A 27,887-nucleotide genomic window follows, 5' to 3' on the forward strand; every position below is an offset into this window, starting at 1 on the left:
GTCTTCGTTACTGCGTGTGGGCTTTCTCTAGTGGCGGCGAGCAGGGGCTACTCTTCGTTGCGGTGCGCGGGCTGCTCATTGCGGTGGCTTCTCTTGTGGTGGAGCATGGGCTCTAGGTGCACGGGCTCAGTGGTTGTGGCATGCGGGCTCACTTGCTCTGCGGCATGTGGGATCTTCCTGGACCAGGGCTTGAAGTGGTGTCCCCTGCGTTGGCAGGCAGATTCTTAACCACTGTGCCACTAGGGAAGTCCTAGTCCCTTGTTCTAACTCAAGGTCACTAAAAGCCTCAGCTAAAACCTTTCCGAAAAGGGTGGGAGAGTTTTTAAATCCCTGGAGCAGAACCATCCAGCAAAAATGTTGTTTTCTCATGCTGCCACCTGCCATTCAAATGCAAAAATGTACTGAGATTACAGGGCTAAGGGCACACAAAAGAAGGTGTCTTTTAAATCTAACACTGAATACCAAATCCTTTCGCAGTTTAGGGTAGAGAGTAAGGTGTAGGGATTTGGCACCGCTGGGTGAATTTCCTACATAGCTTCATTTACAGCTTGGAGGTCCTGAACTAGCCAGTATCTCTTGTTTTTGTTTTTTTGTTTTACTGGCAGATTAGGAGTTTTGCAAGGAAAATGGCAGGGTCTAAGAAGCCCTTGTTTGAGTAGACTTTCTATTTAATGCCCGCTAGGGCTTCTTTGCTTAATTGGTATTGTTTTTTATTTGGGTGATTGTAGGCGGGTCGCAGCTTGACCACGACTGGTGGTGCCCTCCTGGCTCTGCCCACAGTGTCGTGGGCCCATACTGAGGGATTAATCCCCTCAAGGTTAATTGAGCCATTATTCTTGGCAGAGGGTGGTAGCATGAGCACTACGGAATGGAAGGGAGTCTTAGGTATTTTGATGTGTCTCTGAGATAAATTGTAGCTCCCAATTTATATAGTAAATCTCTTCCTATTAGAGGAATTAGGCATTCCGGGACATACAGGAACGAGTGAGATAGCTTTTTTCCTTCCAAATCACACTCAAGGTGCTCTATAATATTGCGTTCCTGCGGCTTCCCTTTCACTCCCATTATTTTATATTTATCTTTGGTCATTTTGCCTTGTTGGGTGTTCAGGACCCAGTAAGTGGCCCCTGTGTTGACTAAAAAGTCAGCCTTTTTGCCACCTGTAGTCAGGGTCAGCCAAGGCTTCTTGGGGGTAATTTCTGGGGCGCTCCTAGGAGCCCCTGGGCCCCTTGAGTCCTCTTCTTTTATGTGTGTGACCAATGAGGGTGGGCCAGGACATGGTGGTCCACTTAGTCTCCTTCTGAGACATTTGGGGCATTCCCCCTTCCAGTGGCCCTCCTCTGTGCAGTTAGCACACTGATTGTCTTTAAGCCCTTCTCTCCACTGTGGGCATGGTCTTCGAAATCCCAGCTGACTCATTGATGTTACAGGGTCCCTTGTGTGTGTGTGTGTGTGGCTGGGGGGTGTCATCCCTTGGAGGTCGATTAACCCTGAATTGCTAAAGCCAGAGAACTGGCAGTTTGTTCTGCTCGTTTATCTTCCTTTGTATCGGCCTCCAGATCCCGGTTGTTAAACACCCGAAATGCTGATTCCACCAGCCGGGAAGTAGGTGTGGTGGGCCCTCTCTCCAACTTTTGTAATTTTCTCCTAATGTCTGGGGCACTCTGGGAAATAAGATGGTACTTAATAATGGCCTGCCCTTCCAATGACACCAGGTTTATGTTTGTATACACTCGGAGACACTCCCTTAGGTGCTAAAGGAAGGCTGAGGGATTTTCCTTCAGTCCTTGGATGACTCCTTGAACCTACTCCAATTTATAAGTTTCTTCCCCGCTGATTGAATGCCCTTCAGAATCAAATTCCTGAAATGTATGAGGTGCTGCTGACCATTTTCCTCTAGATGGCCCCACCCAGGGTCCGTGTCGGGAACAGCCTGGACTCCAGGCTGGTATACCGCATGCCCCGCGTTATTTTGATTGGTCTTAGCAGCTTCCTCCCTTGCATTAATTATAATCAGTACCTTTTCTTCCCCAGACGATAAGATGTTTAGGAGGGTTTGGGTATCCACTCAAATGATTGTGCAGTATTCCCCAGACTAAATTAAGGACTCCCTCAGGGTCTTCCCTTAAACCCTTGGATCGATCCTTCCAGTTATAGAGATCCAAAGAAGAGAAGGGTACCTACGCAGTGGTCAGTTCGCCCTTTCCATTGGGAACCGCCTGAAGGGGTAATAGCTTATTGATTCCAGAGGGCTGGTACTGAATGCTGCTACAGGTGTGCATTGGACTAGTCCCCAAGGAAGGTGTACCGAGAGATGGAGGTGAAAGAGTCGGGGAGGGGGACCACCCATTGGGCGGAAGAGGGGACACCAGGTAGGGAGGTGGTGAACTTGAGGGAGTAGAGAGCATCGGGGATTCAGGAGAGGTAGGGGTAGATGTCGATGACTCAGGAGTCTTAGGTGAACTGTTGGAAGCGGGGGCAGCTACCCTTAGCAGAGGGAGGAAGTCAAGAGGATCCTCAGGCTGAGATTCCAATTCCAGGAAAGAGAAATTTGAACTAGCCTTGCATTTTTTCCAGAAGCCCTTTATTTGGCTAAGGGCCATGAAAAATTGGACATAGGAGATCTCATCCCATTTTTTTTTTTTTAACGCTGGCTATAGAGGTCAAATTAAAAAATAGTATTAGAATTTAGAGAGTTGTTAGTTGGCCGACTTTCTCCATCCGCCAGTTTATATTGGGGCCATGTGGTGTTACAAAAGAAAATAAGCTGTCTCCCTGTTAGTGGGCACTACTCAAAGAATTTCCAGTTATGGAGAATGCACCTTAACAGCGTTCACTGGGATAGAGGCTTGATTACCCATACTGGGGAGTCCTTATTTAGTCTGTTTCCAACTTCCCAGTGGCCTCTTCTTAGGGTTGGTGGCTATGCAGATCCCACAAGATTGACCCACACCAAGTGGTTTAGGAGCTCTAACTGAAACCTGAACCAATCTTCGCAGGGGCTGGAAGGGGAGACACTGTCCAAGAGGGCCTTAGTTATAAAGCCGCCCCCTTTTTTTAACGTTTATTTATTTTATTTATTTGGTTGTGTTAGGTCTTAGTTGTGGCAGGCAGGCTCCTTAGTTGCGGCTCACCGGCTTCTTAGTTTTGGCACGTGGCCTGCTTAGTTGTGGCTTGCAAACTCTTAGTTGCGGCATGCATGTGGGATCTAGTTCCCTGACCAGGGATCGAACCCGGGCCCCCAACGTTGGCAGCGCGGAGTCTTAACCACTGCGCCACCAGGGAAGTCCCTATAAAGGCCCTCTTAAGTCAATGACTAGATGTTCCCAGACCCACTGTGGGGCTGTAGGAGATATCTTTCAGCAAGCAGTCCCCAGAGATAGGGTGAAGGGGGAGTGGGAAATACGTGTTCTCTAATCAGATAAATTGCTCAGTTAAAGAGCCTCTCCGGTAGTCAAGGAGGCTTGTTCACAAAGGGTGTGTCCCTGCTCCGTTACAGGTAATCAGGCAGCAGGCCGAATGCCCATTTGGTATGTGTCCAGTTTTCTATACTCTCAGCTACGAGGACCCAAGGACTTTGGACAATTTGGGGGTCCTCTTCTTCCTTCCCCAACTAGACAAAGTGATTTTCCTGAAATCTGATGAAAACAAGATTTTTAAAGGGTTCATGTCTCAGAGGAGGGATCCCTAGGGGTCTGTGGTGGAGGGTAGTGGGGAGGGACCTACCCAACAGAGACGTATACCTTGCCCCGGGATGGCAAGTTAGGGCAAGAGGAACCAACACAGAAGATGTGCTCTTGGATTTTTGACTATACCCTAGAGGTGGGAACGCTGTAGAGGTTGGGGCTGTGAATGTTTTACAGTGTGCCTACTTACACGGACATTTGCTTCTGGTTGGCAGGGTACCCAGTGCTCATCTACCCTGGTGCATGACCAACTTATCCTTTTTGGTGGCAAACGCCATAGTGGCCTTCAAGTGCTCAACCCGTGCCCACAGTTGTGGCATGTATTTCCAAGAGCATTAGGACAAACAAAACCACATAGAACAGAGATTGAAGCTTCACTCATATGAAGAACAGAGACTAGGGCTTATGTCACACACATGAAACAAAGAGATGTTCTTTACCTGAGGAGTGCTCCACTTGATCCTTGGCTGCTTTTCAATCTCAGGCTTAATTTAGTAGCCCTTACTGGCCCAGCGGTTGAGAATTGGGGCAAACAGCTCAGTTATTTAGCCGGCTTTGTTGGCCCTGGGTCAGTGAGTAACCCTGAGTTAACAGACAGAATGCGCCCCTTGTTGGATGCCAGAATTTGTTACCAAATTAAGTTGTATGGACCCTGCTCAGGCCCTAGCTGAGCCAATGTGCCCTGCCTCAGCGGGAGAGGGTTCTTTTTCCTGCTTGGGTTGAGCCTTATTCAGCGGTCAGAGATTGGAGAAGCAGGAACTAAGTTTACAGATCAACTTATCACCCACTTGGTGAGAGGGATTTAATTTTAAAGATAAGAGTGAGGCTAATGATGGGGAGGCATATGCATTAGTCTACCTGGGAAGGGGCAGGGCTTTTTCAGGGGAGTGGAGTGCCACCCCCTTTTTAATGCTTTTTTGGTCCTTAATGTCCAGTTATGGCAGCCGGTAGATGTGTCATTTAATATGCTAATTTAGAAAAATCAACACATAGTGAGACCCAGGGTCTGTTGGAGGTCAGGTTTGTGGCCACCTCGTCCCCAGTTAGTTCCATCTAGTTTTTTTTTTTGTTTCTTATCTTCTTTTTTTTGTTTCTTCCTGTCTTATCTCTGGATCCGTTAACTTAAAGATTTATGTTAACTCCTGCTAAAGGTGGAGGTGGCAGGGTTGTGAGCAAAGACCTGAAGCAGCTGTGACAACAAAATGACTCAGTGCAGACATGAATGAGAAAGGTTCACGGGGTTGAGGGGAGAACGTTTTGGACTAGTTGGTTGAAAATCTGGTCCCTTCCAGGGTTCAGCCACTTGCTGGACATGAGGCCAAGAGCCGGTCTCTCCATGGCTCATTCCCAGCAGCATGTTCTTTGGCAGAAGAACAAAACCTGGGTCTCCCTGGTGGCAGTCTTCCCTCATGCTTTGCGGATGCTTCATTGGCGCTTCTGCTTACATTTCACTGAGGTTAGAGGCTGGTCCAAGGAGTAACTTGGCGTTTTGTGTGGTTGTAGGTATGTCTGCGATTACACCTACTACCTGTCTTTGCATCATGGAAATGGGTGCGCAGCGCTCGTCCATGTCCCTCCATTATCTCCTTCGCTTCCGGCTAGCCTGCTGGGAAAAGCCCTGCAAGTTATCATCCAGGAAATGCTGGAGGAGACTGAGAAAACCAGGTCTCAACGCCTGGTTCACAGGAAACTCAGCCTTTGCGATTCCAGACAAGGGGAACCAACTGGGGGACTGCTCCTTTAGAGAAAATTAAATGTTTCATTCCTGTATGTAGAGTTCAGCTGTGCTTTGAGAGGCTTTTAAAAATTTGCTTGTAAAACAGTTTACACAGAGGAAAAAAGTTCTGAATTAGCCCAGTGAAATCACAAAGGGTTATTTTATTGTCAGAAGAAAGAACACTCTGAAAGGCAGACATTTCACAAGGGCTTAACTAGCTTCAGTTATGGTTTTCCGGACAATAAAATGAAATGCTAGTAATTTTTTTTCCTCTTAAAAGTCTATGCAGCAGGCCTGTGTGATCCTGCCCAGATTTCTGGGACCCCAGACCTGTTCTGCGAGCCCTGTGTGGTGGGATGACCTGCGACTGGCCGACCATGGGAAGCGCAGGTGCAGCTGCTACTCGGGCGCCCCACTCTGGGCCTCCAAGCTTGTGCATCCAGATGCTGTGGGCAGCTTCTGAGCCACTGAGTCTTTAGTGTTTGGTTTTTTCTTTCTTAACTTTACTAAAAAATTATTGTAAAATACACATAACATAAAATTTACCATTTTAACCATTTTTAAGTGTTCAGTGGCGTTATGTACATTCACTTATTGTGCAACCATCACCACCATCCATCTCCAGAATTTTCTCATCATCCCAAACGGAAACTCTGTACCCATTAAACAGTGTCTCCACCATTCTCCCCCCGAGGCCCTTGGCATCTTTTATTCTACCCTCCATCTCTGAATTTAACTACTCTAGGGACCTCATATAAATGGAATCCTTGTCCTTTTGTGACTGGCTTATTTCACTTAGCATAATGTCTTCAAGGTTCATCCATGTTGTGGCATGCATCAGTATTTCCTTCCTTTGAGGCTGAATAATATTCCATTGTATGTATAGACTACATTTTGTTTATCCATTCATCTTTTGATGGACACTGGGTTGCTTTTACCTTTTGGTTATTGTGAATACTACTACTATGAACACTGGTGTGCAAATATGTGTTAGAATCTTGGTGTGTGTGTGTATGTGTGTGTATTGCTGGATCATAAGGTAATTCTATGTTTACTTTTTTGGGGGAGCTGCTATACTGCTTTCCATGGCAGCTGTATCACTTTACATTCCCCCAGTAGTGTTTGGTCCTAAAGCAAAGGTTAATAGCTGGGTTTAGCTTCTCTGCCATGGTCAGTGTTATCCCTACCTTTTAAGAAACAGAACCTCCCCTTTTCATCTTTCATTTTGCCTTTATGACACGGTTCCAAGCTGTTCACAACAAGGTTTTACTTGTCCAGTGTTTTCTGGGGGCAAATTTCCATTGGGAACCCCATTAGCAACACTGTATTGTGGAGAAAGAGCTTGAAGGTGGCTAAGCTCTGGGAAATTTCTTCTTATGTTGGTATGCTCACAGCTATCATTTTCCACTTAATTCCATTAAAAAAAAATCATCGTCACTTAGTACCCAGATTTATTCACTGTAAGAAAAAGCAGCTGCACCTTAATAACAAAGGAACTGGGCAAAGGAGCTCGCTTTACCATTAGCCCTCCAGCACACTTGTGCATTTGTAATAGACTTTACAGGACCCCTTTGCAAATGAAACTGGCTCACTTGCCGTGAAACAGATCAAAGTCCTACTGTAGCAGATCAAAGGCAGCAAGTGGGGTGGGATGGTCTGGCCAGCAAGCATAGGTTCTGCTGCACGGCTGTTAATGTGGAGTGCCTTCTGTAGTTGTAGGCAAACACCTGCTGCCCAGAGCCCTGGACACCCCCTTATTTTAGCTTCTGTCTCAGGACGGTGGCAAGCAAGCGTCCTCTGGGACCCGGTTCCAGTGTTATTTCAGATTGTAAAATGCGTATGGCTTGGCGCCAAGCAAACTCTTAGATGTCATCCAGTTGGAGGCCCAGAGCTCCCTCTTGAAGAACGTCCCTGTCATCTCCCCTCTGTGGCCTCCAAGGTTCTTTAGGGAGAACCCCAGAGGGCCAGTTCACATCCTGGTCTAAGTGGCCTGCCATCCCCCGCTGATACACACTGGAGTCTGTTTAGTTATGGCTGATACGCAGCGGTTCTGAGACAGTTTGAAAACTGACACAGCTTCAAAAGGCTGAGCCCTGAGTTGGTCATTTAATAGCTGGGGGTCTTGGACATATCTGCGTGTTTACTCATCTGTAAAACAGAGTAATAAAAATCCTTCCTTTGCAGAGTTGTTGTGAAGATCTGGTGAGAGAATGGATGTGCAAGTCCATCAGTAATGAGAGGAAACTTTACTGAATGTGGGCTTGTTGCTGCACCTGTGAGGGTAAATATGGAAATAGCCCTGCTAGACTGTGGGCTTAAGCAGTGTCATGGTGGGGAGAGGGTCTAACACTTCTAAAGACCCAGCACCTTCATCCTCAGAAGAAACTGCTGCTCCTCTGGCTGAGGACAGGTGCAGACTGCGCCTCCACAGCCTGGAAGCATGGCATCGCCCACCGGGGAACGTGGGAATCCTGCTGGGTTCCTGTGTCCTCCCCACTAGAGCCCAGACACCCACCCAAGCCTCAGAAATGAGCCTGCTGTTAGTCATCGGTCATCTAGTGAGGGTCCCCTGAGCGCCAGCCACTCCGTGACAATGGAAAGCAAAACCCCGGGGCAATGCCAAGCTTGAGAGTCCCCTCTTTTTTGTTTTTAGGTCCAAGTATTTGAGACTCACCAGGTCTTAAGTAAGCATGGCCTTTCATTTACTTCTGCTGCCTACACCTTGCTAATTAGCGCTTTGTCCAGTAGCCTGATTTTATTACTGGAGTATAATTTCCCATGATCAAAGTTTAATGAATGATGAGCTCGTCTTCCTGATGTGTCTCAGGTTTCATTCTAGAACATGTACAGCTTGTTTCCTTAGAACATGTATTCACACTTCCTACCATAACCATTTCCCCTGGCAGAGATAACGATGCCCAGATTGTAGAGTCCCTGGGGCAGGCCAAGCTCGCTGGCTGGAAAGTAACTAACATTTCTGAGCAGCGCCAGGGAGCCGCATCCTGTGTGCATGTCTATGGCCTCACCTGCACCCTCTGAGGAGGTGTGCTGGCTGGGAGGGACCAACAAGGACATGAAAATGTGTAGAAAGTCCTTTGCCTCAGAGCCACCCAGATCAAACCTGCCCTGAGTTTTGTCAGTGGAAAAGTCTACACATCATTCAAAAATCAAGTACAGATTTCTATATTTTATGTATTCAAATTTTCTTCTGGCTGATTTAATGGAGTGAGAAACAGAATAGCTTCCCTGTTCACCAGCAATTTGCATGCCGAGAAGGTTCAGCTGTCAGAAATAGAGCGAAGCCTTCATGCAGAACACCTCCCAGCGACATGTGTGAACACACATGCCACATGTAGCTCAGCTTCTCTGCTCAGAAGTGTGGTGATTCTTCCAGAAGGGGTGGAGGGTGGGGCAAAATCAGAGACCAAAAATGCATACGGAATTCTTTTATTTAACTTAAACCATGTAGTACTTTAACTACTAGAAAAAAGCAGAGTAAGAGAAACTAAAGTTGCCTTAGCTTCAGCCATTCAAAATAGACAGTTTCTTTTTTTCCATAAAGAATCCAGAGTATATCGCAATAACAGGAATAAATTCTTACAACAGAATATACAAAAAAACCTTTTGAAATTTTTTTCATCTACTGATTTTTTATATAAACAGAGGAATTTTTTTAGGAATAATTTATACACAGAAAGTCATTTTATGTAACAAATTGGCCATGTTATTACCTTTTTTTTTTTTTTACTTTTTTTAAAAACTTTTTTTTTTTTTAAACAAGAAAACTCAGAAAATGCATTATTTGCGATGCATCCATTCCATCGCGCCTTCTGGTTTGATTTTTTTTTGTCCCAGAGGTAGACAAACTCTGGCAAACCTCTCACCTCAACCTCACTGGCTTAGAAAGCAGACAGGTGTTTTTGCCAAGCATCTACTCCACCTGTGGATGTGTCTGTGCAACGCCAAACATCCAAATGAAAAGTTGCAAACAAAACCCAAATTGTTTCTGGATCTTTCTCCCATGTGGAGCAAAACCCCCAAACGTTGCCAATGATGGGGATTTTGTGGGGTTGTGTTGACATGGCCAATAACCCATTGGGAGCTAGAGGAAATGGAGTCAAACTTAAAAAAATCTGGTGTGTGTATAGTTTTTATTAAAAAGAATTTGTTTTGTACTGAAAAAAATATATATGTTCGGTGTTCTGCCTTAAATAAAAATAAATAGGGTTTCTTCCTTGTTATAGCAAAGCATTAATCATGATAATGAGGCATGTAAGCAAATGGCCCGCGTGCACCACCAGAATTACCATCTTTTGTGTGATAAGTCTGTATGCTGTGCTCACTGTGAAAACCATTAGCTGCGCAATGGAGTCCTTCCATCTCAAGGCATCGTATAACAGTACAACTACCAAACCGACCCAACCAGATGCCGAAGGTGCCGTGGCACCACTGGGCTGCAACACCCCTGCTGTTTCCTTGGCCAGTGAGGTTCTTTCAGTCTGTTAAAGTAGCTACACTCCAAAGGGAAATGACCAGTAAAAGATGATCCCCTGCCCAACCAGAGGGTTCTGGAAGACCAAGATACTGAAGATACAGAACTACTTCTTAAATCATCATCATTCCTTTGTTATAAACTAGGGCACAAAACATGGGGGGAAAGAGGGTGAACTACGGCTTGGGTCAGGGAAAAATCCTTTTTTGGCATATTGTAAAGCTAGCTAGTAAACAGGTGTCCTAAAAAAATGGATCACAAACACACATTTGCACACACAGAGAAAAAAAGTGTCTTTAAATTATTCTCAGCAATTATAAACTACAAACATTTTATAAAATTATTCTATGTTCTTACAAAAATGCAATGAAACATTTAATTAGTTCTTGTAAACCAGATCTTCGTCAACTGACTACCCGTAATCTACTGGACTTAAGAGCCCTATTGAAAACGCTAATGAGTGACTAATTACAACGATGTTTACCAGAAAGATGTGGACACACACAAACATGGACATACAGATGAGTGATCATTATGTTCTTGCAGAAACAAAATAAAACGAAACCCTAAAGTCCTGCCCCAGAACTGACACCTGACGGGTGCGATGCAGTTTGCGTTCTTGGAACAATTTGACTGAACTCCGCAGTAACAGTTTCCAAAGTAGGATGTTTTAGGTTTATCTGTTGAAACCAAATGCCCATGGATGACTGTTGAGCCTTGATGTGGTCTGATACCTTCAGAAACCATCAAGTTCCAAGCACAGCCCACACTTCTTCCAAGCCCTGTACCTTCTGCTTGTGCTTCCTCTCTCCACGTCATTCATGATCCCTGTTAGAATGGTTTCCTGCTGCCTTATCATTCCACCATCAAGGAGTGTTCATCTGCTTTTTCTCTAAATGACCAAACTAGTCATCTAAGCTGGAGGCCAAAAACGAAACCCTCTGGCCTGTCCAAGGTCTGTATCTTCAGCATCTCTGGCAACAGAGGTTCAATCTAAACAACATCCTCTCTTGAAGTTCTCATTGGTACCACCAACTATGTCAGAGTGGAGTAAGAAAGTTTGATTTTCATCACTGGTTCTTAAAGAGTGGATCTCTGGTCCGTATCTCCCAATGCTGCTTAGCCCAGGAAAAGAAAAGACAGCCAACAAACACAAAAGTACCATTAACAAAAGAACAAACCCCAAACCTTAAATGCATTACTGAGACTGCTGGAATGGGCCAAGGCATACCATGGAGCTTTACTGTCAACTGGAGGGTGCCTGTGTTTTGAAAAGGAGTTGCCTTTGACACTGTCTGGCTGGAGAACCCAACAGTGACAGCTGAGGACCTTGGACCAAGCATCCTAGCCTTCTCACTGATCTAAGTGTGACCTTGCCATAACAGCGGCCTGCATCCCGTGCAGCCACCTGCCAGCAGAGGTGGGCTGCTGAGAAAGAGGTTTTGGTGGAACAAACTGGCCTAGAATTTGGCGTCATACTTGGCTCTTACATCTGTTATCCCAACTGAAACACACCACTTCATGCCAAGCATTTTGCCATTTAGTTCCACAATAACCATTTTTTCTATCATTGAAATGTTGTTCCAAGTCATAAGAAACAGGCTGGAAGGAAAGGCCAGTGTCGGCCATGAACACGGTCTTCTATCTTCCAAGGGGGAAGCACATTCCAACTGTGTCAAAAGTCAGGACATCCTCTAAGGGAGTCCTGGGGTGGTCTGGGTCTCACCCAGCTGAAGTTCAACAACGTCTCCAGAATACACCAGCTCCTGCTGCCTCAGGGAAGGGCTGTGTGTGATCATGTTTTAATGCTCACATCAGTTCAATGACGTGCCTCAGTGGTTCACGTCACTTCAAGCAGTGTGAGCTGCTGTCAGGAGGCTGCATGGAGAATGCCACAACTCAGCTTAAGTTATTTGGAGCATACAAAGGAGGAAACCAAGAAGAGGTGGGAAAATCAGCATAAAATTAGGCTAGAACTGTGGACAGATGATGCCTTGGTATAGTTAAGGTGGGTGGTTTGGTCCAGTAAAATGACTGCACCATCACACAAGCAAAATTTTCTTTTATTTAAGTGTTTCTGAAGCATTTGTTATGACGGGCACGATACTGTTAGTGTTTTCTTTCTACTTAAAAGGAAAACCACCTACATAAAACAAAAAGTGACACCAACAACTCGGACAGTTTAAAACAAAACCCTTATAACCAGCTGAATGATCTGTAGAAATCCAGTTGTGGAAACCGGTAGGTATGTGCAAAAGAGAGGAGAGGCCACTATTCCAAGGGGTCACCTACAGTGTGGAAGCGGGAAACCCTGATCAAACATTATTTCTCAATGACCTTAAGATCCCAGGGGACTTGGGAAAGGGGAGGGGTGTTCTAGCAGGAGGGAGGAGCTCCTGAGTGTAACTGCAGTCCTGGGACCGTAAAGGAGCCGCCACACTTTGGGAGACGCCCACTGCGTTTCCCAGAAAAAACGCTAGTGCCTGTGAGAGCAGCTGCTGGAGGGGGTGCGCCGTCCACCCCGTGAACTGCGGGACGAGGGGATGAGGCACAGCCCCAGCGGGGGCACGGCGCCCGCCGCTGGCCCCTTCCAGCCCGAAGGTTTGGTACGTCTTTGTTTTCCCCTGGGGAGGAGGTGAGTGAGGGTGAGGTTGAGAGAACTGCCCGGAGAGGGAGAAGGGGACTCTTCTCCGTACATTCCACGAGAGACTGGCCGTCAGGTCAGGAACCCCGAGCGGGCTTTTGGCGCCCAAGCGGCTGCACGAGGGGCTGAGCCGGCCTAGCCGGAAGCCCACCCAGCACCCACCCCGCGGCCACAGGGACAACGGGGGCCCTAAGGAGACACCACCTGACCCCGGCCCCAGCACTGCCTGTCCTCAAGACCTGGAAACCACTGCTCTTCCCTGTCCGCCACCCAATCTGCACCAAGTAGCTGGTTTCCAAGACAACCGGGCGGGGCCCCTCTCCGCCTCTTGGGATACCGAGTCAGGAGAACAACAGAAGCGACGCAAAGCGAGACGTCGCAGAAAAAGGCGAGCTGTTCGAAATGAGTGGAGAGGTGAGCTAGTGTTGCTTTGACCCCGGAATACAGCCTGGCCTCTCCCTGCGTCACCTGGTGTGTACGGCCTGTGGTGTGGATGAGGTTACCAGTATCAACGGCATATTGTCAGGTGCTGAGAAATGTGAGATGTATTCTTTTTATATATACACATATAAAAAATAAGAGTGAGGTAGATAAATGTTTGGAAAAAAAACCAACAAAAACCCAAAAACTGTCCCGTCTTACACACACACACACACACACACATACACACAAAAACCCTTTTCTCAGTATTTAAATTCATAAGGGGGCTTCTCTACAGTGATTGAAACTGGTATCACAAAATAAATTAAAAGAAAACTACATATAATACCTTCTTAATTAATTTTTTCTTTTTTTCATTTTTTTTTTAAGGGAAAAACTATGGGACAGAGACTAGAGAAAATAGTGGGACTGAAACTACTGACAAGCAAAAAAGCACTACAAACTTTCTTTTTTGTGTTTAATCTCCAGTCACAACTAGCAATCATTATATTGTAGCTTTGTTCTTACTCATAATTTAAACATTTCCATCCCAGAAGCAACTCTTGTGCTGTCATCACTCTGGTGAGAAGTGCTAAAAACTAAACAAAACAAGACCCCCGGGCCCCGAGGACGCGGCTTCCTGGCCGAGGAACAGCGCGCCTGCGCCAGGGCTCCTGTCCCCTGGAGGGGAGCACCGGGCTTCGGCCCCGCGGCGCCTGCGCTGTCCCGCGCTGGCAGCGGGCTGGCCGGCTCCCCGAGGATACTGCCCCTGCACCCTACTCCCCGCCGGTGCCAGGGGGTCCCTGGGGAGTCTCTAGTTCTAAGGACAGGGAGGTCGGTCTGGAGGGTGGTGGCGGGAAGCCGCAGATGGGCCCGCTGGAGCGCGCTCGGCTGCACCCCTGGACTCAGCAGCTGTTTTCCATGGGATGGAAGGGTTAAATATCCATTAAAAACAAAATAGTAATCCAAATGCCTAGTGTCTGCAGTTAAAACTGCTGTTGTACCCAAGAATTAAAAAAATAGATATATGTGTGTCACAACCAAAACAAAGGCAAGGGAAAGAGAAGGTGAGACTTTTCAACAATGATGAATATAAACACTGAACAAGGATGTGCGAAATATTTAACCTTTTTTTCTGACCTGAGTTTGTATCATGTCTTGCACTGTAACAGACTCAAATGCTGTGTGAGAGCAGGCTGGGGAGAGAGGGTCCAGGGCAGGCGCCCCACCTTCTCTCCACCTGCTCCCCTCACCAGCCTCGTGCCCACAGAGCCTATGGGGTAGAATAGAACTAACGGGGCAGGGGGAGCGGGGAGGGGTATGTATTTATAAAAAGGCATCAAACAGTTCATGGCAAATTATGTTATATAAGTATCAATTACTGGGAAAAGAGGAAGAAAGTCACGCACTCTAGTACAAAGCATAAGAAGTTTCTTGGAGTGAGCAGAGAGGGAAGAGGGTAGACCTGAAGGTTTTCATAGATTAAATCCACAAAGATAAAGAACAAAAAAAATAGCAGCTTTTTTTTTTTTCTGTACAGACGTATAGATGAATATCTGAACCGTAAAAAAGTTATAAAAGTGACATTAAAGACGATGTGTATGCAAATGTTTCATGGTCTAACATAGAACTGTAAGACCCATGAAGAAGTCCTAGTAACAGAGAAAATGTCAACAAAGCTTAGAATGCTTGAATCCATTTACTGCTTTTCTTCGTACTGTTGTTGTGGTATTTGAATTTCTTTCCTTGCAAACTTGCATAAACAGTTGGGCTGAGTCCCTGGATACCCCTTCCCATCTGTGTTCTTGGGGGCCAGGTGGGGAGCTGGGGCGGGGACAGGAGACTGGCACGTGGACGACCTTTACTCAAAGCCTGTCTTTCAGGCTCCCGACAGGGCCTGTTTCCTCCAGAATTCCTGGGGGCTAGAAGGTGTGGGTGCAGAAGGGGGAGCAGGGAAGCCATCTTCACTGAGAGGAAGTCTCATTCTGTCCAGTTCCCCCAAATAATAACCTCGTCAAAAGCAATCAGACCTGTGTGAATGTGAGACTTGAAAAGAACACCAGGGGACGATCGGATGGAGGGCATCACCAGCGTGGCTCTTAACGAGTGACTAGCTACCATGCTCGCTCAGGCCTCTGGAAACAAAAGAACAGTGCGGGGACGGTGAGGGAGGAAGTTCGGGGTTTTGGCAGAATTTGGCAGCGTTAACATGGTAACAACCTTGGATGAACGATGGCCCTTTGTAAATTTCGTATGTCCCTAAAAATGTTAAAGATACGGTTAAAAAATCCTGTCTCAACGTGTTTTATAAAGACCTATGGTGACCGGCAGGTGTGTTCAGGGGGGCCATGGAGGGACAGATGTTGCCTCAATCCAATACAAAGGGTGTCCCGACTGGGCTTGCAGCAAATGTGTTTCCATCATGAAGCAGAAAGAAAGAGAAAGGTGAGAGAGAGAGGGAGAGAGAGACAGGGAGAGAGAGGAGACTTGATTCTCAAGTGTTCTGTTGCTATTAAGTGTTGTCATTAAGGTTCTTAAAGGCCCATGTCAGTTAAGGGTTTGGGTAGGGAAATAAAAAGCTGCTTGCATATTGAAAAAAGGAACATCCCAAATGTGTTTACTGCAGAGAAGCCGTCTCCCGTGGGCAGCAATGGCAGTTCTGAAGATCCACTGAGGTACAGGAGGCTGTGAATAGATTGTTAAAACTCTCCCCCCCACCCGCCGCCGTGTGCGCACGTTACTGTTTGCACGGATCGGGATCCAGGATCAGCAGGTCGAGGACTGGGGCAGAGGCAAGGCCCGCTCCTTCTTGCGGCCCCCGTTCATGTGCGCATAAGGCTGTCTCTCGTCGAAGCTGGCTCGAAGGACCAGCACGCCAGGGCCCGGACCGTTCTCGGCCTTGTGTCCTGAGTGTCTGTCGGGCAGCGGCAGGGAGGACGAGGAGGCCGAGGGGTCCAGGGGGACACTCTCCATGTTCTCCGGCTCTAGGTCCAGCTCCTCTGGCTCAGGCGGCTTGTTCTCCTCGCTGTAGTAGAAGGAGACCTCCCGGAAGCCGGGCTCCATCTCGTCCTTGATGCTGCTGATGATCTCCAGGAAGGAAGGCCTCATCTTGGGGTTGTACTGCCAGCACATGCGCATCAGTTCAAACCTGAGGGGAAGACAGACAGAGATGGGCCCAGCCTGGAAGGGGGCCGCGGCCGAGCGGGCCCGTGGCTACTTGCTGTGTGTGTCTTCCCCACCTACACGTGTACAGCAAGTGTGCCAAAGCAGTTCTGCTGCCTGTCTGGGCCTCTGGCTTTCTATCTTGATGGCGCAAGTAGCCTTCAGCTTCTCCTGACTTACGTCCACCAATGCAGTCACTTCATCCAGACACAGGACCCAGGACCCTCCACGATACAAAACCCAAACTCTCACTTCCTGAGAAGGACAAATACAGGTTCCACACAAGTCTGCTATTACAGGTATTATTTACATAAAAAACAAACCAGCTTTCTATTTGAAGCATCTCTTGCAGCCACTGATTAAACATTATTTCCAGAATTAGAATGCGAGAAACCTCTGGTTTCTCACTAATAAGGTTGAGCAGTGATCACAGCTTTCCCCACGGTGATCTCTCCTTCACTTCCACCCATGCTATTTCTACGCTTCCTCCTGGTGGCAGGGGACCACTGGCAGAGAATTGAGGACAGGCAGTGCCAGGCAGCATGGCTGCAAGACGGAAGGGGCGCACGACCCACGTCTGGCGCCAGGGCTCAGGCTGCTCACTGCATGCCCTGGGGCGGCAGAGCCGCCCTGGGAGCCAGGCTGCCCTGAACCCAATGAGAGGCCCAGTGGGGCCCTGAGCCAGATGCCAACAAGCCAGCAGGGAGAGCCTGGTGGCAGAGTCCCTGCACAGGCCTGGGGCAGGCAGAGAGGGCACCTGGGCTGCAGCCCCTGGGAAGCCCTCAGAGTCACGTGGCCACAGGGAGAAACCTGGCATCGGACCCAAGCCCCCAGAACAGGAGGCCGCACCAGAAAAGCAGGGTGCTGCCGGGACAGCCAGGAAAGGCCCAGGCTCTGACAAGGTTCAGAATGGCCGCAGGAGGAGGGGTGCTTCTTATTAACCTGGAACGCAGAGTGGTCCAGCCAAGTAGACCGCTGGCGCACAAAGGAGGTGGCTGAGCAAAGGTCCAGGCTGGCCAGAGTGTGGAGAAGGTTCTGAGAAGGGACCGGCCAGCAGCCCTTTCTCAAAAAGACCAAAGTGCCTTCCCTTCCACTTTTCTTCTCGCCAGAAAATTCCATTCTATGTTTTGTTTTAAAACTTCTGGCTAATGAGATAGTTTTCAATAAAAATGGTCAATGGAACTCCCCACATCTAGGAAGCTCAAAGCACCCCAAACTGGCTTCCAGCCTCTGTCAGGTTGACACTTGACAGAGCAACTGCCTAAGTCTGGCCCCAGGGAAAGTTCCAAGGAGAGAAAGCCTGTGGGGACAGGAAAACTCCCGTGTCGATCCGCCAGCTACCTTGAAAGATGTGGGAAAATGGTGTCAGGTCAAGTCAGAGGGAAGAGGATGTGACCTTGAGGGAGGGTGGGAATGGGAGAGAGGCCTGCTGCCAGCTTTTGTAAATCAAGTTTTATTGGAACAGAAACACTGTTTGTTTACATATGATCTACGGCTGCTTTCAAACCACAACTACGAGTTGAACAGTTGAGATGGTTTGGCCTGCAAGCCCGAAATATTTACCATGTGGGCCTTTACAGAAAAAGCTTGTCACCCCTGCTCTAGCGGAAAAAGAATTAGACAAAACATGAAGACTGACTAGTTCTTTCCCCTCCCAACTGAATCACCTACACTAGGTCACAGCACTAACCACACGGTAGTTAATTAATGCTCTCGGTAGTGTTACGGGTGTAAATGGCTTTACTCTTCACGAGCCTGGGAAGGTGTGTATCATATTATAGCCCCATTTTATAGATGAGGAAGTGGAAGTACCAAGAGATTACATACTTTGTCCAAGGTCCCCAAACGAGTGAGGGTGGAGCAGGGATGGAGTTCTCGTGAATGATGTGCTTACACTTTGAACAACACCGACCTCAGAAAGAGGAATTTTCTCTCAACCTAAACAAGAGAAACCACAGTCCTGCCTGGAGGCTCCTCCCTCTCCTGGCCATCCATCGACAGTCACAGGTGTCGTGCGGGCTTTGCAGATAAACTGGCAGCTTGTCCTTGGGTCACATGGTAAACAAGCCTCCTTCCATATCCCCCCCCCGCCACCAAAGAAAAAAGGGCCATAAATACATGAAATCCCTCTCCACGGCTCGGCTGCAATTTCCTCTCTGGCCGACTGACTTATCCCTGAATAGAAGCACAGCCAGGGCCAAGGACACGTGATGTGCCCTGGCTCCGTGCCCCTTGGCCTGGGGCTGAGAAGGTGCCACCAGCAGGGGAGGCATGTGAGTGACATCAGCACAAACAAACCACGTGTCACCACTTTCAAACCATTCCAGAGTCACGGCCCTGCCACTGCTGCCCATAAAAGGAAGTCTTTCTACTCTGTGGGATTCAAGACCTTGTTTACACTATCTCCACAAGAAAACTTTCCAGTAGACTTTAGAAGGATTTATGAGCTGATAAAACTCCTCTTTAAAAAAAAAGCACATTTCTTACAACTGGTCAGCTCTGGGGAGCTGGAGTCGTCCTTTACTGAACGCCTGCATCGGAGGTGTGCGTGCACGCAGCCTTCACCTGGGGCAGGGGCAGTAGCAGACGGAGCTGCTGCCCTCGTGTGACCCCGGAGGCCGGGTGACGGTCTCATCCCGCTCGCTGTCTCCTCCCCATCCCCGGCCCTGCTGTGTGCGGGCAGGCTGCAATCACGGGCCGAGCGGCCTAGGGCAGCCCAGCACCTAAGTGCTAGCACAGCCTCAGTCCGGGTGAGGACTGTCACGACAGAGAGCCCACATTCCAGAGAGGACCTGCAGGGCTCATCTGCACCCGCTCTTCCCCTCCTGGCAGCCCTGAACAGCCAGGACTGTCTTATGACCGCTTCTCAGCCAGGAGGGGCAGTGGGACAGGGGCCTTGCCTGACCGCTCACCCCACGCTACTCTGTCTTGGGGCAGAGATCTAAGGCAGGACCCGTGCACCAGGGAAAAGCCCACTGCAGGCTAACTGGGCATGAGTGCCATTCCTGACTGTTTGGATCCCACTCAAGCACTGGATTCCCACAAAACTGGCCCAGGATTCCCGACAATGTGGGGGCTTTAATCAGCGACAGGGAAAAACCATGTTTGAAAACTGCAAACCAACCAAAGTCTACTGAGTTTGTTTCAGACTCATCCGTGAGTTGATGACTCTCTGGGCTAAAAAGTTCAAATTCCTTTCTGAACGCTGCACACTGAAGGCCTCCCTGGCAGAGGGTCTTGATGTGTGACACTGTCAGAGTCCCACCCGCAGAGAACATGGTCCATGCTCAGCGCGCACCTCTGCTCCAGCCCGTGTCCTAGCATCAGAGTCCCGCCCTTCCAGTCACCGGACCTGCTGAGAGTGCGGACCGCTCCCCACAGTCCCAGCTCTGGGCTGGAGCAGTCAGCACTCACTCAGAGGGGCTCAAGGACATTGGTGGTGTGAGTATGGAGACCTGTGTGCAAGAGAAGGTTAAGGACAAGCTTTGTTGTCGATCTAAAATACGGATCCACCATTGAACCACAAGCCGAATCTGTCTCATGCCACTTGCTGATCGATTCACACTGAATCTCAGGGTTGAGACCCATGGGCCTAGACACTCTGCAGCCTGGACCATGGTACCTTTCCTCTAAAGCTGTGCACCCTGTTCCACTGAGGGGATCAGAACTGTTGGCTACTTGGGAAGAGCCAGCTTCATCTGTTCCCGGGCATCGCCGAGCAACGATGCTGAGCTGAGGTCCACCAGCAGCCCCTGCACACCCCACCCCCTGTTACCCTAGGGGTGCCGTTCACACCTCTGGAACTGAAGCACACAACCTCTCTCCCACATGGAGGCCCAGCATGGCTTTCAGGCAACTCCCGAGGGCTCAGTGATCCTGCTCTCCTCTGAGAGAAACAACAGTCCATTCTTTCATTTTTTGTAATAAAAGAACCCCTCTCTCAGAACACGTCTTCCTTACCTAAGCTCATCAATAAATTCACAAGGACAATACAGACACTCCTTATAAAACTGACTTGCCTCCTTTCACTTTGTTCTTTTCTTAGAAGGGAGAAAATTTACTAAGGGGGTTCTAGATGGCGAGGAAGAAATGCCTCCTGAATTATACACTTAATATGCCAGAGTAACCTCTCCATGTAAATTTCCTTGTCACTCTATGCTGGGAACAGGAAGTATGCTGCCTTTCCCATGGCAGGGGGTTGCTTCCCAGGCATATTAAATTAATATTAAATCTCCAGTCACCTGGGGGCAGATCAACTTCAAAAGTCCCACAAATTTCTCAGAGACAATGTTTATTCAAGTCAAAGAGAAAGCTCAAAAACAGTACCTCTCCTCCCACCATCCCCAAACCACACGAACAAAGCTCACACCTGCTTTCTTGGACTGTTTCTATGCTTGCTAAAATACCACCACTTCTAGTGTTAGACTCTTCTGGCACTGGACACGCTCAGGCCAATTCAGTGGGCATCACTCCTCAAACTCTGTTACTTATATTTTTGCTCAGAAGGAAGGTTGTTCTTCTAATGGGCTGACATGAATATAGTGGCTGCACTGTTCAAAGTGGAGGGCAGTCACCTGTGAGGGGGGCAGTCATCAGTGGGGTGTGGTGGTTGGCCTCTGACACCCCAGTGGTCCTCACTTCCTGGTGTCCACACCTCACATAATCTCCTTTCACATCAAATAAGGCTACCCGTTAGCCCATATGAGGTTGTGGACACCGTGGAGCGTGACTTCCAGGCCACAAAGAACACTGTGGCTTCTGCTCTGCTGTGGGAGCAATTGCTCTGGGGTAGGGGAGGCAAGCTCTAGGCCCGCGGGCCAAATCTGGCCAGCTGTCTAATTTTGTAAGGCCTATGAGCTAAGGATGGCTTTTATATTTGTAAATCGTTGAAAAAAAAATCAAAGAAGAGTAATATTTTGTGACAAAATGAAAGCTATGTGAAATTCAAATTTCAGTATCCAGAAATAAAGTTTTCTTGGAGCACGGCCACACTTGTTCCTGTGATGTCTCTGGCTGCTCTTGTACAACGGCAGAGTTGAGTAGCTGCAGTTGAGATCGTAGGGGCCCGCAGAGCTGAAAATATTTACTATCTGTCCTTTTGGAGAAAAGGTTTTCTGAGCCCTGCTCTAGAAGAAGCCAGCTGCATGCCACGACGACACTCAAGCAGCGTCACAGAGGAACTAAGGCCTCACGTGGCAACTGGTGGCGTGAGTTCTCCATCTTGGAAGTGGATCCCAGCCCTGGTCAAGCCTTCAGATGACTACAGCCCCGGCTGCCAGCCAGACTGTGACCTCAGGAGACCCCCGGCCAGAGCCAGCAAGCTAAGCTGCTCCTGGATCCCTGACCTCCAGAAACTCTGTGAGATAATAAATGCTTATTGTTGTCTTAAACTGTTAGGTTTCGGGTAATGTTATATGGAAATAAAAAAAACTAACACAGGTGGAGAGAGGGAGAGTTTCCACCAGGGGCAAGAAAATGCACTAAGCGGCCATGTGGATCTCTTCCATCTTTGGGTCCTGAAGTCCGAAGAGGCTGTACTAGGGAGTCTGTTGGTGAGGGATCCAGGACGCCTACTGCCCCCTTATGCACAGCCCTCTGAGGAGTGGAGCTTCCTCTCATGCGTGGGTGTATCCTGTGCCCCACGTCCAGGACACATGCAGGTTTCCTAGTCTGGGCCCATGCTCAGATGATCAATGGGTACTCCCACCCCAACACACACACACACACACACACACACACACTCTCTCTCGTACAGACACACACACTGTCACACACACTCACACACTCACACACACTCTCATACACTCACACATTCACACACACACTCACACACTGTCACACACTCTCACACACTCACACTCACACACACTCATATACACACTCACACACACTCTCATAGACACTCTCTCACACACACACTCACACACACACTCTCATACACACACACTCACACACACTCTCATACTCACACTCTCACACAAACACACACACACTCACACACACTTTCTCACACACACATACACACACACTCTCATACACACACTCTCACACTCACACACACACACTCTCACATTCACACACACTCTCTCTCTCAGACTCACACATACACATACACTCTGAGGCAAAGATGTTCCCTTTCCTGCAGCATTCTCTGGCCTCTTTCCTAATTCCATGCAAGATGTCCCTGGGATAGAACAGGCTTTGGCTGAGTAAATGTTCAGAGGCAGCAGTTAAAGAGCAGGATACCCAGCTAATGTACCCCTGAAACAGCAGTGCAGTCAGAGCCAGGAGAACAAGTTCCACCCCCACTCCCCACCCCCACCCTCTACCTGGAGTTTAGGGATTCAGTCTTGGAAGCTACACTAAAAGTGCTTTAAAAAAACCCCGAAAACCTTGGTTTATTGACAGGACAATGGTTTCTGCTTCCCAGGCTGAGGCAGTCAGATTCTGAGACAGTCCCCAAGATTCCCTCCCCTGGTGTAAACGCCCTGTATGATCCCCTCACTTGAGTGGGAGGGACTTGTGAATGTGATGAGATTTCACTCCTCCATTTAGGTTTCTAATAATTGACTCTTAAGTTAATCAGAAGGGAGATTATCCTGGGTGGATGTGACTTAATCAGGTAAAAAAAAAAAATGTCAAAAAGCAGCAGAGAGATTCTCTTGCTGGCCCTGAAGAAGAAAGCTGCTTTGTTGTGAGAAGGCCAGTGGAGGGGAAGTATGGCAAGGACTGGGAGCTGAAAGCTAGCAAGACCCTGGGACCTCAGTCCTGCAGCCACAAGGGGCTGACTCCTGCCAACAACCTGAAGGGGCCTGGGAGAGGGAGGCTCCACGAGCCTCAGATGTTCGCAGCTCGGGCTGACATCTTGATCTCAACCTCATCAGACTGAGCAGAGGAGCCAGCACTCCCATTTCCTGATCCATGGAAACCTTGGGAGACCAAATGAACAGAGCTTTCCTGGCTGTTGGGGCCGATTTCCCTGGTACCCACTCGACGTGGCGTCTGACTCACATCTGTAAATCACCCCACCACGACGGGGCCCTGCCCAAGTCAGTGCTCACTCAAGGCTGGTGCGCGGGTAGGTGGCAGATCTGGGCAGAGCCCTCCACAGACACGGAGACAGCCCAACAGCTCCTCTGGGGCCCTTTCCAGTGTGAGGCCAAATCTGTCCTGAAAAGCACTTCTGGAAAATTCCTGCATTGGTCGTGAAGTATTAGTGGTAGCCTACCTTCTACCTACTGGGATCCAGAAGAATCTTGAGCCCTGCCTTAATGTGCATGTCGAAAGCAAGTCCACTGCTCCCCATCTGTACCTGTCTGCACCTGACGACCCAACCACAGCACACCTGCACACCCTCACACCTTCAGCAGCTCTGACCTAAACTGACAGAGGGGCTTCTTCTAAGAACACTGAGCAGGGAGGCCCACGAGGCGTCATGGACTGTTTCCCGTTATCTGACAGATCTCAGGAACAGAAAGCTACATGCCAGGGCTCTGCCTGCCGGGAGGCCCCCTGACCGCCTCTAGGTCGGCACAGCCGCTGGAGGACGCTGCTGAGAGCCTGCCACTCACCGGCCTTTTATGACTTTTGTAAACACTTAACAGGAAAGAAACATGGGGGGACCGCAGGTGGTGGCAGCATCCTGGAACCGCCTGCAAAAGGAGGTCTGAGGTCCACAGGCCTGGAGGAGCCCTGCTGATGGCTGGGGAGTAGCCTGGGACTGTGGCTTAAGAGTAATCAGTGTCATGTTGCTACATTTTCTTAAAAAAACTCTGCCTGGAGAAGATCAGCAGGGATTGCTTTGGTCAAGTATTTCACAAAGACGTTTGGCCTGAGAAACCACAATGCAAACTGCAAATCCGAACCCCAGGATTAAGGAAGATGGGGCAGGATTAAGGCACTTGCCCAAAGGGACAGGTTCTTTCCATTAGGATAAACCCTCTTCTTAACTGCTCTGGTCATCCCAGCACCCGCCGGGGCCAGAGGGACCCAGCATATACATACAGCATGTCAGGACAGTTGTCCGGCTTGTCCAGAAGGCCGCCCTCCATGACGAAGCGAAGGACTTGCTCATTGGACAGGCCCTGGTATGGCTGCTCGGCCAGCGTGGCAATCTCCCAGAGGACGACCCCGAAGGACCTACAGGGAGAAGAGAAACGTGAGGTGCTCGGAAAGGGGTGAACAGAGCCACACAGCCCTCTCCCTTTGGGCGACTGAGCGCATGTCAGGCAGCGAGCCAGGCCCTGGGCTAAGTGTGGAACATCCATCCTCATGTGTCGTAGAGTCGATGCAGCCCTGGTGGCACAGCTCTGCCAGCTGCGGGGAGGGAGTGTTCAGGGCCCTTGAACAGCCAGCGAGCACGTGATCTCCAATGGGAGCCCCAGGCAAGCTGAGTTCAGGGCCCAGCCCCAGCCAGGACCCTGCAGGGCAGCGTCTCCCTAATGTGCTTTATACCACCAATAATCGAATGCTGGTCCCCAGGCCCGGCTGGGACAGTGATTCAGTGCAAATCCCTGGGACTAAATGCATCCTGGGACAAGCAAGCTGTTCAACAAGCTCCCCGTTTTGAAACTTCTCTACACAGGAACCCCTGGTTGAGTTTTTAACGCCTATGGATGCCTGGGCCCCCGACTGATTTCACTGGTCTGGGGTGGGGGCCTGGGCCTTGGGGTGTCGAAAAGCTCAGTGGGGATCTTACAGGTCCAGGAGGGCCCGGGGAGACGAGGGGCTCAGCCTCACAGGTGGGGGACAGAGAGGGGCGGCACTGGCTGGGGTGGGGCTCGCGCACTAGGAAGAATCCTTAGGCCCAGAGTTTAGCCAAGGGGGGGGGGAAGGGGGTGGCCGAGGAACCAAGTCAGCAAGGGGAGAAGGGAGCGATTCTGCCTCGCATGCGCTTCTGCCTGTAGGTTAGAAGATCCTACTACTGGAAAACAAACTAAAATAGGTATACACATACACAGAAATTTCAGACTGAGGATGTTAAAAAAGGCAGTGCTGTAATCTGCAAAATAAAGGTGCCTTCCAGCATACATCACCGTCTTTCACAAATTCTCCACGGTCTATTTGCCTTTCCATTTGGTTCATTTCCAAAGATTAAAGCCTGCTGCTTGGCCAGCCCGAGGGGCTTCCTGGACCTTCCGCAGGCCAGGGGTGTGGGCAAAGCCGCACTGAAAATTCTGGGGCGGTGCTTCCTGCCCAGAGCTCTGCGGATCCTGGCCAAGCCGAGCCAGGAGGGCCGCGGACTTTGTATCAGAATGTTTTACTCGATGCTTCAGCTCCTTTCCATGAACAAAAGGGTTTTGTACAAATTGATGCTGAGAGCAGATGTCAGACATAAATATTTAGAATCTTAGCCCTCAGAGGACCGACCCACCCAAGATCCTTTTGAACCTCAGTGACCGAGAAATAGTCTTGGTATTGCACGAGAGACCTAGGAAAGCTGAAGGCCCAGAGGCCCAAATGCAGTGTTCGCAGGCCCAGCCGAGGGCAGTGGGCTCCCCCATCAAACTGGGCTGGGGGATCTCCGCAGACTGAATTGGCCTGGTCACCTAGGTCGCTGCCTCAGAGGCCACGGCTCCCAACTCCACCTCTGAAATGCAGTACCCAACTGACGGCAGGCCTGGCCTGAGAAATAACCTGAAAATGCGGTTTCGCCCAGCCCCACGTCCCCCCCCTGCCCCACACGCTCCTCGGCTGTGCCAGCTGCTCTCAGGCGGCCAGCGCCCACCAGACGGCGCCCGTGCTGACCACTCAGCGCCTATTGCCCCACTCCAAGCTCTGGGTTACTGTGGATCCTTGACCTTAATGCGTCTCAACTCTGTCTCGCCACCCTGATATTGCCAAATGTCTCCTAGGAGACGCCATCAACCCTGTGGAGAACCACTGCTAGTGTAACATCACTAAAATGAGAACCACAACTCTAGTATAAAGTCAGAAGCTCATGCGTTTAGCTTCTCTCATAAGTGAATCAAATAAACTCTTCAGAAATTAAAAAGTGTTTCCCAGCGGGTTTGGGGCAGGCGAGGAAAAAAATATTAACTTTCTTAGAGAATGCCACTTTCCTTTGTAGAGGAGGGGGAAAAAAAAATCCTTTTCTTCTGTCCTGCTCAGTTCTCGGCTGGGGCTCTGTATCAAAAGACAGATTAACAAGAGAAAGGGTACAGATTTTTAACAAATTTTTTTTTTTTTAATTTTTATAGCTACTTTATTTATTTATTTCTTTATTTTTGGCTGTGTTGGGTCTTCAGTTCTTGCGAGGGCTTTCTCTAGTTACGGCAAGTGGGGGCCACTCTTCATCGCGGTGCGGGGACCGCTCTTCATCGCGGTGCGCGGGCCTCTCACTATCGCGGCCCCTCCCGTTGCGGGGCACAGGCTCCAGACGCGCATGCTCAGTAGTTGTGGCGCACGGGCTTAGTTGCTCCGCGGCATGTGGGATCTTCCCAGACCAGGGCTCGAACCCGTGTCCCCTGCATTGGCAGGCAGATTCTCAACCACTGCGCCACCAGGGAAGCCCCCAGATTTTTTAAATATAAGTTTTACACGACACAGGAGCCTTCATAAGGAAATGAAGACCCAACAAAGTAGTAAAACCTAAGCATTTTTTATATTAGTTTTGATGAAGAGCACAAAGTCATGGAAAAAGGTGACAGGACAGAAGGATATGAGCAAAGGGTACAGTGAACTGGGGAAACCCAGCAAGACTTGTTAGTCCAGATTCCTCTTGGTGTCTTAGGAAATAAGGATGCTTCTTTCCTCCAGGGCATATAAGGGTCATAAGCCTGCTTCAGGGGAAGGTCAGAGAGTCCTTCCTGCAAATTCCACTTCTCGACTCCTTCAGCTTAAAAGAGTCAACATGCCAACGACAAACTCCTACGGTAGAGCACAGGGAACTAACTATACTCAATAGCACGCCGAGGTCATCCTTCCCACACCTCCTCAGATAACCCCCACAGCTTGCCCGTGCAGGCTCAGACCTGCCCAAAGGTCTGCTCCCCTCCTTTCGTCCTCCCAGCACATCCTCAGCGCAGATGGTCGCCCTTGCCTGGCCCACAGGAGGCCTCCTTTTTGGCACCAACGTCTTACTCAGAGGAGCTTCACACTCTAGCTTAATGTGAACTTCTTCAAACACGGCTCTAGGTCACTCTCCGGCTCAGAAGCCTCTCCTCACAGAGCCTGCAGAATTAGTCCCAAACCCCTAACACAAGAGCCAAGGCCTCACTTGAGCTCTCTTCAGCCTAACTCCCCCGAGGAAGTCCCACCATCCTCCACACGCACTAAGCGCTTCCCACCACCGTGGTTTCCCCCAGTATTCCCACCGCCAAGAGCCCACTTCCTCACTGTTCGGAAGGTGACAGTCCATACTTCAGGGTGCCCCACGACTCCCGCTCTTCGGGGAAGGAGTCTGTGATCCCAGCCTGTCAGGGTCGCTTCCTGTTCTCTACAAGACTTCATCCCTCAGGGACAACCACCATGTCTCTAGGCACCCTGGTTCTTGCACATGCTGAGCACTGTGCCTGGGCCATGCCAGGTCCTCATGATCACACACACGAAAGAACACAGAAGGTGACAGAGCCAGCTCTCCACAAAGGCTTTCCCTGGAGTGACTCTGGTTTGATGTCAGTGTCACCTGTCTGTGAGGGCCACTTAGTGCTGGCGTCCTTCACAGGACATGACTAGCCGAGTTCAACCATTTTTCTGCCCAAGGTATGGAGGCTAAAGCATCTCTACCCAACACCAACGTTCCTCCCTGTCATCACCAGTTGTCAC

At 49.2% G+C, this 27,887-nt stretch overlaps 2 protein-coding genes across 11 annotated transcripts in view; one reads left to right on the forward strand and one right to left on the reverse strand.

Annotated features, from left to right (window-relative positions):
• The window catches only part of PGPEP1L (pyroglutamyl-peptidase I like), a 64,794-nt gene extending 43,291 nt beyond the window's left edge, over positions 1-21,503 (forward strand). For 8 of the 9 annotated variants that reach the window (XM_057543130.1, XM_057543129.1, XM_057543136.1 and 5 more), the window contains one exon: positions 5,190-5,960. In XM_057543130.1, the coding sequence (XP_057399113.1) occupies positions 5,190-5,440 (251 nt within the window). In that variant the 3' untranslated portion in view covers positions 5,441-5,960. Of the gene's footprint in view, positions 1-5,189; positions 5,961-21,230 lie in introns of those variants that run through there. The other variant, XM_057543135.1, reaches the window with a different exon arrangement.
• IGF1R (insulin like growth factor 1 receptor) overlaps positions 8,835-27,887 on the reverse strand; it is a 313,412-nt gene continuing 294,359 nt past the window's right edge. For both annotated transcript variants that reach the window (XM_057543127.1, XM_057543128.1), the window contains exons 20-21: positions 24,126-24,260; positions 8,835-16,107 (exon numbers count right to left, since the gene is read on the reverse strand). In XM_057543127.1, the coding sequence (XP_057399110.1) occupies positions 15,726-16,107; positions 24,126-24,260 (517 nt within the window). In that variant the 3' untranslated portion in view covers positions 8,835-15,725. The remainder of the gene's footprint in view (positions 16,108-24,125; positions 24,261-27,887) is intronic.

The sequence above is a fragment of the Balaenoptera acutorostrata genome, chromosome 3 (assembly GCF_949987535.1).
Source record: "Balaenoptera acutorostrata chromosome 3, mBalAcu1.1, whole genome shotgun sequence".
NCBI lineage: Eukaryota > Metazoa > Chordata > Mammalia > Artiodactyla > Balaenopteridae > Balaenoptera > Balaenoptera acutorostrata.